Genomic DNA, 10,642 nt, shown 5'->3' with positions numbered 1-10,642 from the left:
TTTAGCTAAAAAAGTAGAGTAAATCTCACAAACTGATTTTACGTTGCAATTACCAAAAAAGGATCGACGATAGCGCAAAATGGTTAGGCGTACCTCGTTTTTCCTAATTCCAACAATATTCAAACAGTTTTTTTAACGATTACTGTAACATCATTGCAGCCTGAAAATAGGATGTTTTCAGTAACCTTTAATACTAATACAATCAATATTACCGAGTAACCAACTTTACCGTCTGAATATCGATTTACAAACAACAGCCTGCGATTTTCCGTAACAAAAAAAAAAAAAAAAACGAAACAAGGTTTGTTATCAAGTAATATACCTACGTAGAATGTACGAAGTGGTGCGATGGAACAAAATTTTAAGTGCAATTTTTTTTCTCAAGATCGATAGTACTTTGTATATAAGAACGAATTTTTTTTCGACAGACTCAAAATTCCCGTCTTATTTTCCAAATTCCCTGAGTTTTCTCGATTTTCCAGGTTCTACCTGTGCGTAAGAATCCTGAATTCAATTATTGAAAATTCTTTTGTTTCTTTCGCCGTGTTCTTCGTTTAGTGTATTTGGTACGTAACTGTTTGCAAAATCGCAATCACGAAAAATATCGAAACACTGATAAGTCGTGCAAATATCGGTGACTCTTTGTAATTGTATATCGCACAAACCGTCCGAGTTCTCGTTATCCGTTTGGACTCTTTAACGTGTATGCATATAAGTTTACGCAATTTTTTTTCTTAACGCGGAAGGAAACACAATCTAATCTTGTAACAGAGACGTAGGGTAACTTACAACTACAATTCAGCGTAAATACGAGTCGTGTATTTTTTGGTATATTATACAAAGTCTGGCGAATCGTTATTTCAATTGCCTCCACGCATCCAAGGCTGACTTTTAACCTGCGTATAAGTGAAAAATCTTGGTAATTGGCAGATAAATACTACCGACTCGTGTGTGGTCAACTATTATGACCGATCTACATATTACGGGAGGATTTGTCACGCTTATAAGTTCAGATAAGCCGTGTAAGATAAACTTCGGTTACTTGACACGTATTTTAAACGGAATAATAATTAACACCTTTACACATGTCGCATATACAATCGGAAGAACACGTAGTAGTCAACTGATTAACAGACGGCACATGATTTACGCGCTGACTAACAAATTACAAGAGCGGCATTCCATTCTGATAACGCTCTCAGTCTTCCAGCATTTTATCAAGTGTTATATCGGCGACGGTGCCTGTTCAAATATAGTTATTTCTTAATTTCGCGAAAGGAGTTTAAAAAAGCCGTTACCGACGCTTGAACGAGTCAGTATTTTTCGTCAAGCAAGGGACCGCGGGATGTCGCTCCTATTATCGCCAGATCAATGCCCGTATAACTTGATCGATCGCTGTATTTGGATATTAAAAACTACCCAGAACCCAGCACGCGTTCGATGTTTTAATTCAAATTTTAATCAACGTTATTTGGAAGTGACCTCAGTGTACATCCCCGTCAACTCTTCGATTGGGGTGTGTAACATGCGCTGGAAATACGCTAAACGTGCATCCTGTTCTCCTATCCAATTGAGCCACGTCAGAGTTTGCGAATAATCGAATATGATTTCGGGATTTCCCCCTTAACGTCAACCGAAAGAGAAACGAATGGTCGTTGAAGCGTTGTAGGTTTCTACCTCGATCAAGCATGAATATGTAATATGTATAGATCATATAGATCCTTGTAAACTCCGCACCGAAGTGCAATCGTTTTCCAAGTATTTCTTCGTATATCAAATCCCGAGCGTTGCGATTATTCCGATACCCAGGGAAAACCCTTTAATTTGCATAAACTTGTGTCCTACCCGCTTGTATAACACGGACGTTTAGTAAACTCCGCAGACGTTTCGCATAAATTATGCACCATTACGTGTCAACTCGAGGCCTTTGATCGCACGCTTCGCAACGGTGTATATTATATTTTATTCAAAACTATTCTCATACAATGTAGTCTTCGAAAGAAACATACCAGTTCCTCTTCTCTTCTATTTTATATCTACGTATACACGATGGTGAAAACGATGTTTTGATGGATAACGGTAAAAGAATTTACCAACCGATTTTCCATCTTTTCAAATAAATGGCAGATAGGTATACAAAGAGGCAGGAAATAGGGTAGTCTTGTCTCTTATTATTTACCCCGTTTCTGAGGGGAGAGAGTAACGGTTATCTTCTCTCGCATACATCTTCGGTTCACAATTCGTTTCGTTGGTTTTCGACTTGTCGTTTACGGCATTGGCTAGGAGAGGACTGCCGAGTTTTCTTACCCTATACTCGACAACAGAATGGTTCTCTGGTATTTCTCAAGTCACTCACTCGACATTTGCCACTCCATACGGCGAAATTCTAAGCCCTTAAACCTTGGGCCGCCCAAGGCGCCAGTGGGTCCGACCAGAAACCGCCCATTCCACGAGAAGGATGTTTAAACCTATTGTAAAATTTCTATTCAAAGATTTTCCCGTCTCGATGTCGCGTCTGTTGGGAAAAGGTTTTTCGCTTCTCGGTTGGTAAGGAGAGGCGAGAGATTCACTCTCCTTACTAATTGGTATGCGCTTCACGTCCAATTGGTACGTTAGGCAAGCGAGTGAGTAAGCGAGTGAGTGAGTGCTTAAAAAGTAAGAGTCTCTTCGAGACGGTGAACGGTCGTCTGTTAGTCTATAGTTGATTCCACCGCCCCATTCACTCGATCGACGACCACCACTGGCGGTCGTTTCTTTTAGCAATAGTCGAAGAGTGGACTGCGCGGGCGTCGCGATGAGAACGCCTGCGTTCTGGATTCGAGCAAAGGGACGCATGCACCGCAATGTAGGTACGATACAAATGTGTGAGTCCAACCCACCAGCACTGAGTTGCGCGTTACTTGAATTACACTCCGTGCCTGCGCTTACCTCGAGAAACTACACCATATACCGCGCAGCAGAAGCTCTGCGCGTGTGTGTGGTTCTTCTGTAGTTCGAGCACATCACGGTGTCCTGGAACGATCCTGTAACTACCTCGCAAACGTAGGAGGTGATAAAGTCCGACTTACAATTGCCGGTGCAGGATGCTCGAAATACCGTAAAACAAGAAGAACATGATTTTTTAACCGGCAATCAGACTTCCACGATAACCCGATTGCGATTTCCGGCGAGAAACGGATAAGAGAGACCCTCGACCGCGGTGCCACTCGACCACACCGACCAGACTCACATCGATCGAGGACGTTCATGACCCACCAAGGAACCAAGTGCCAAGTAGAAATGGAATATACCGTCTAGTGTAAACGGGGCTTTAGCGTCTCGCTGGTACGCGACTCTCGACGGATGGGTAGAGTCGACTCGAGTCGAGACTGTTCGTGGGCGAGAAGGTGCGCGGGGTTCGCGGGGGTTGCGCGGGGGCAAGGCTCTGGCAGTAGCTCCCAGGCTGTGAGGCGGCGCGCACCGTGGCATCTCATGACAGACCGGCTGCTTTTTCCTAAATAGACATACTTACCAAGCTTGATGGAAGTGGTGGCGGTGGAAGTGTTCCGGTCCCGATGATCCGTGCAGTGTGACCTGGTGTCGTCGGTTTTACGCAGCGAGGAGGAAGAACAGGAGGAGGAGGACTGTCAGAGGGCAGCTTTGCTTTTTCCCGCCTCGGTGCAGTTTCGAATAATAGTATATGTATAATAAATACCCGCAGTAGACGTAGGTGTAATACCTGTAAGTGAGGTGCGGTGAGCTGGACGTAGATTGAGAGGAAGAGGCGAGGACCCGTAAGCGGGACGTGCGGATGTGCTGGATGAGTTGGTTTGCGGTTGAACGGACTCAGCGTGATACTTACAGCATTCCATTTGGCGAAGAATAATGTTGTTCAAGTACTATTCCTCCGTGTTTCTTTACAGAGGTCGTTAATCCCCGCGCGCGCAACTCGCTCGCGCTTCCAAAGGTGAGAGAGATATCATGCAGCGGCCGCAGGTTCGCGGCTCGCAAAATCGCGGGCCCGTTCGAAGCTGGTGGTGCGGGAACAGCGGGAATAACAGCAGCGGTAGCCGGAGCTCATCTGCAACGGGTGATTTTCTAGCCCGGCGTGGACGGAGAGTTGGGAGTTCAGAGGTGAGCCGATCGGTACCGATTTGAGAGGAACAACGTGGTCATGGAACGGACTACGGACCTCGGCCTCGACTGCTGATACGACGGTGACGAAGACTACTGGGACGAGGACGACGACGAGGACGAGGGTACCGCGTCATCGGCACCGGGAGGCGAGAACCAGAGCTTAGCAAAGAGGGGCGCGAAGAGGTGGAGGCCGAAGAGCAAGGGGAGGAGGAGGAGGAGGAGGATCGGGGCAACGCGGTCGATGGCGCAATGAGCGGGGCCCCTGCGAGGGGCCCGGAGGCCCAGCGTCCGCGACGCCCGCACCACAAACGTCACCGTAGCGTCCCGGACCCATCGGAGCCACCGGACCCCGAAGAACCGGAGGAAAAACGGCCCAAGGTGAACCCGATATTCCTCTGGGCTTCGCAGCGGGAACAGAGGATAGTCGAGGTCCGGTGCGAGGACTACGACAAACGGAACAGGATAAAGCTGACCAAAACGGCCCAAGGGTGGCGCTCGATACCCCGGACCACCGTAACTCCAACGATTATGCCGTCGACCAGTGGGACTGCCGCCAACTCGCGGAGGCACCGCCACCATCACCGGGGACATCGACACCATCATCATCATCATCACCATCACCATCGTCGCAAGTCGCGGGAACGAACGTCGACCGAGGACGAGGAAGTCCTGCGACGAAGACACCTTCTCCTTCAGCCACGAGTCGTTCTCCAGCAGCTACGACTCCCCCAGGTTACCGCTGCATCGGCTGACCAGGAAGACCCAAGAAGGGAACACATGCTTGGGCTGCTCGACGCCACCGCCGCATCTCCGGCCATCGCAGCTATGGCTGCCGACACTCCAACCGCTGACTTACCCGACTCTCCGAACCATCCCCACGACGAGCAAGTTCAAGCGGTGGCTAGTGCACCGTTACCCTCAACGTCACCCTCTGCGGGGACTAACGACACTCAGCATCGACGGCGACCCCCACGATCGCAGAGCGAAGATACGAGGGCGGAACAACGCGAGGATACCAGCTGGTCGAGGACCAACCTTGGCTCACCGGCGAGGATACTGAACGCTCTGAGGAACACGCCTGGACTGTCGGTCTCGATTGCAGGCAACCCAGCGAATACCTCTAACAATGCCGAAAATTCGCCTCCACCTGGCTCCCCGGGGCACCGAAAACCCGGACGACCACCACCCGGATTGTTGGTAGCGATGCCGGCTGGTACCGGTGAGAGTAAAGCACCCCATAACGTTCCAGCGCTGATGTCCGGTCTGTCCATCAGCATTCCGAGCTACCGGTACCGGCCGCGAAGCAGAGGGATACCATCCTGCGTGAGGAAAGTCGATCTCGATTCGCCCTGCGCCGGATATAACCCGAAGGTCGAACCGGAGGACCTCGACGATTCAAGGTCCCAGGGTACCGTGGTCCAAGCCTCTCCGCAGCCCAGTGGAATACCTTGTTCACCGGCCGCAGGTGGAAGGCCAGCCTCGGCATACTTGGAACGGCTGCTGCCCAGTCCACCTTGTTCCGTATCGTGTTCGGAGGACGCGCGGAATGACCTAACCCTGAAGGGTATACTCGCGTCGCCGAGTCAGCACCATCGGCAGACATCGACGTCCCATCTGCAGCTCCAGATGGAGACGAACAACAACAACGACAATAACCACGACTACGGTCCCGTTTCCCTGGAATTCGATTCACCAAGTGACCCGGCATCCGAGCTACGTGAACTCCTCAGGGTATCCGGTCACCTCATACCTGACCCGCTCCTCGTCCCCAGGGACGTTCTTCCCGCGCTGGCCGCCGCTCCAGCCAATGAAATTCCTCGACTACTTGCCTCCCGACCGGAACTCAGGCTTCCGCAGGCCTTGACCAGGCCGGAACTACTCAGGGATCCGGATCTCTTGGTCATTTCTCTGGCGCATCTGCAGCACGTACTCGACTACAGCGACGGACCGGTACCGGCTGATCGACAAGACGATGAAACAAGGCCGAAACTGACCTGCAAGCCGATCGGCACCCTGATGCCAGCCCCCATCGATCTTTCGGCAAATCGTCCCAGACATACGACCAACGGTGGGTCGTATCCGCTGCTAAGGGTCCGTACCACCGGGCTACTGAAACAGGAATCGGAAGTCACCTCCACCGCCGCATCGCCTGAGGACTCGCAATTTTGGCATCCTTTGTTCAGCAGGTATGGGGTTTAATTAAATTCCTGGCGTATTGCGATATCGGAAGACAGTCAAACTGCACCGACTTAACTAAAGGATATGAAGAATAGCATCACAGGTGGAACACAATTGTCGTCAACTGTTGGCTGAGGCATGGAAACGTTTCCAGCTTCGAGGATCGATTTAATTCTATTTTCTGTCTAGCACAGCGTAACGTTGATCGATGCATTATACCAACGTCAGAGTTGTTTTTACACCGCGAGTAGGTACATACATACATTCAACATCTGTACAGCGATGATGTTAATTCTTAACCACCCCTAATACAGCGATCGATGTTAGTCTACGTACGTTCAAGAAGGGCAGGGGGGGGGGGGGGGTGTCCGAAGAAGTTATTTTAGACAAACGTCAACGAATTTAACCGGTAAAAATTGAAATTGACTTTGTACTAGCGGATTCTCTCATTATTTTCTCCTGCCTTGGAGTGAAATTCAAAACTCATTGGAGAACAGTGCGAAAGGTGAGACTGAACAGCGGCACAAGTAGGTTGCAGAGTCGCTCCATCTCTCTCTCTCTCTCTCTGTATCTCTCTCTTCCTCTCGCCGGATAGTTTCCCATAAGAGCGAGTACGTTGACCCGCGGATAGGTACGCGAGAGATAGATATAGAGGTATACGGGGGGGTAGAGTAGATAGAGTACAGAACGTGGAGAGGCCGTCGCCCGGCGGACGTTTGTCTCTCGTTTGACAACGAGGTCCGACCCGACCTCCTTCTCCCCTTCGCTCTCATTAAACGACCATGCTCCGGTGGGCAATCAGATCGAAATTGTCCTCAATGTTACAGCATCGAAGAAACATTCCACGGCAACGTTCACGCCAAAGATCACGTTTATCACAACGTTCCGCAAGCCGATTCTATAATACTCTTAACGCGACAGGGTATGCGACATACGTACAACGCGTACTTTGCACCTCGGAATTACGTACATAGGCCGGAGAACGCGTATATAGTGACGCAATTCGCGTATATGGGACTGGGCTACGAGTCTATCGATACCTGTACAATGCACGTATAGGTGTAACATACGAACGTTATTCGTTCAGGGTCTGCGCAACATACATCAGGTGCATACGTGCATTGAACTCACACTTTTGCACCTTGCTTTGGCGGTCGGTGGCTTTATTTGGGGCGGTTTGGCAGTTTTTTTTTTTTTTCTTCCTTCTGTTAATTGAGAAAATTACATTCTTAATTTTTTTACTACGTTCTTGTGAAACTGCCAAGTCACCCCTAGGCATGCCTTACCTTGGAGGGTGGTTTCACCCCTCCCCCTTTAAGGTGTTTAATGGCAGATAAAAAAAAAAAAAAATACTTGTCGCTTAGTTTTCAGCCTACTGTAACGTGTTACAAAAGAAATAAAATCGGAGAGATCGACCTGGGATACCTTCCTTGTCAGTCGTTAGCGTTCGGCATAGATATAGGTATACACCATGGAGTATAAGTGGTACCGGTGGCTATTCGTTCTACACTCTCGGTTTTGAGGGGCGCAGGCGCCTAGCCGAATTCGTCGCGCCCTGATCGATCTGCAAAATCCCAGCCGTGCACAAGCGCGCGCATACATCCATGTTAAATTCACCCTCTTACACCCCCGCGGTAAGCCTGGCGCCTGCACCACCTCCGGCTTTCGGATGCCTATAGACTCCATGGGGTGGATGCGTGGTGGCGGAGGGAACAGCTGGCGATTGGGTGGGGGCAGAGGGTTGCTATTATAACAAGACGATGTGCAGAAAACTGAACGTGTGGACGCCAGGCATTGGATCACACGCGGCTGCAGTCGTAAAGAGTCGAGGGGTGTCGAAACGGGAGATGTTTTGATGTGTAGGCAATTTTTTACTCCAGTTGAAATAATACATATACGTGTATGCAGTAGGTTGTTTTTTCTTTGTCGGCTCTTGTCGCCAATAAATTTCGAAACTGTTATACGTATGCGAAAAGACTCGTTCGTTACAACTACGTACCCGGATTCGACCAATTTATCTTCTGACTAGTTTTATACTTCTTTAATAGGCGCAAAAATTATTTACGGCGGTACAAGTGTATTCTTATATCCATATTAATCGATTGCACGTGTAAATTGTTTCAGTCAAAAAAGGCACCTGCATCACCTTAACCAGCATCACTATCACTACGAGCAACAGCAGCAGCGTCAGGTCTATATTCAACAAGCCGAAAATCAGCGACAACAGCACCATCAGCTGCCGCAGCAGCAGCAACAGCAACAACAGCAGCAACAGCAACAGCCGCAGCATACACAGCAGCAGAATCATGGATCGTGGCACAGAGCCACGATAGCGTCATGACCGAGATCCAGTTCGGATATCTTTAACCACCAGGGAAGAAGTACCGGGCACGGAAATCAGCATCACCCCTAAAGCTCCGAGCTGGATGGATTGCCTCTCGCCGAGTATGAAATTGCGCGCACTTATTTTACTGCACGAGTGTTAAAAATATATCGTCTGCGATAACCGTGTCATGGTCAAAAAGGTATAGCTATATGTGTGCATAATTTATGTGATCCGTAACACGTGCACAGGCGTTGTTAAATGTTTGACGAACGTTGCGGTCACCTACATACGTAACATACGCGTATATGCGTTTACTAATTTTACACGTGTTAAACGCGCGTTCATAAATTGCAACCACGGCGGTGCCATTGTTCGCTTGAACCTAGGTATGCCTACGTATGATTAGTTTTATAAATATGTAATACCTGCGCTGACGTATGCCGCGTGCAACGCGGCCTCTATAGCTGTTACATTTAAAGCGAAACCAGTGAAAATTATTATTTATTATATACGGAAATTTTGTAAATAATGGCTAAGCAAGCTGCTGCTAATACTACCATTATTACTATACTATTACTATAATCATTACTATCATGTACGACAATTGCTAACCTTCGACGAGATCAAGTGCGATCGCTAAATGCATCATATATGTATACCTATGTATATTTACCTATACCATGCATACAATACTACTAGTATAATAATATTGTAAGGAAAATGTATGATATTTATAGGTGCTATACCATTGTTATTAAATTAGATATATTATACGATCTCTGTAGATAGATAATAGGTAACTAGATAGACGGAAATGAGATGATGAATTTGAAACAAAGAGGAAAAAAATGTTAGATTTAAAACTTAACGTGCAATCGGCAGCGTTTTACACGTAATATATATATACATATATGTACCGTGAATCGTTTAAATCAAAAGCAAATCGCACCTTCATTTTCGGCATAAAAATTTGCCAAGATGTCAAATGTGTAGGACAGGCCAAGCCCTTCTCGATTGTTCGGTGATATTCGTTAACTCATTAATTCATTTAAATCGATCATTCGATTTTTCTAAACAAAGTACCGATCGACGCATCCCTGATATTACGATGCTCAGATCGTGGGGTTGAAGTGTGATTGCATGTTGTGAAAGAATAAAATATAAATGAAATGGAGGAGAAGAGGAGAAGCCGTAAACCTGCGACGTCTATACGTGATACGAGTATATGATCTGTATCATATATATATATATATATATATAGATACACATATTTACATACCTACATCGTATATACACGACCGTTCGTATATACCTGTATTATTTATTTATTGATTAGTTTTACGTAGAAATTCGCGATCTATATTTGTTGTACCAAACTGACGATCGGTCAATTTCTGAAAAGTCGAATCAAGCATTGATTGACTCTTACATGTAGATTTCATTGTACCTATAAATTTACATAGTTCTCTTTTAAGAATTAATATGAACGTTGATAGAAGAAAAAAAAAGTTATGATTTTGTTGGTTCATTATTACTTATATATATATTATATATACGAATATCAGAGTGATAAGATGTCTGTAAATATATGAGACCATTACAACGGTGATGATTCAGATGTATTGTTATTACACCAATCTTCCTCTCACCTTTTACCACTTTAATCCCTCCATTGTATTGTTACCTGTTTTTTTTTTATCCTTACGAGAAAGTCATCGATTTCATATCACCATGCTCGAGATTGATTTTTCCAGAATCTATAGCCCGAAGGGTCGTGGGGGAGGGGGCTACAATCGAATCGAAAGGGAATCTACATTACCGAGGATTCAACTGAGGGCAATGCAGATTCCTGCCGTACTTCGAGAGCAAAGATCTCTCTCGAAACGTGCACGGAAAAAAGTCGCAACGAATACCGCCGGATGGAGTAGCGTTTCGCGATCCTATTCCCTGGATGACGAAATGCGTTAAATATGTGGCGGCGCGTAGCGTTTATTCGTGAAAGTACGAGAGATCAATAAGGTG

General features: G+C 46.9%; 1 protein-coding gene across 1 annotated transcript; it reads left to right on the top strand.

Moving 5' to 3' along the window:
- Positions 1 to 2,917: 2,917 nt before the first annotated feature.
- LOC124220169 (myb-like protein Q) lies at positions 2,918 to 10,238 on the top strand. The gene is made up of 2 exons (XM_046628667.2): positions 2,918 to 6,302; positions 8,419 to 10,238. Exons 1-2 carry the CDS (start codon positions 4,366 to 4,368, stop codon positions 8,633 to 8,635), a joined length of 2,154 nt encoding a protein of 717 aa, XP_046484623.1. The 5' UTR covers positions 2,918 to 4,365; the 3' UTR covers positions 8,636 to 10,238.
- The last annotated feature ends 404 nt before the right edge of the window (positions 10,239 to 10,642 follow it).

Source organism: Neodiprion pinetum, chromosome 5 (genome assembly GCF_021155775.2).
Source record: "Neodiprion pinetum isolate iyNeoPine1 chromosome 5, iyNeoPine1.2, whole genome shotgun sequence".
Taxonomy (NCBI): Eukaryota; Metazoa; Arthropoda; class Insecta; order Hymenoptera; family Diprionidae; genus Neodiprion; species Neodiprion pinetum.
This window is presented reverse-complemented; position numbering and strand designations above follow the sequence as displayed.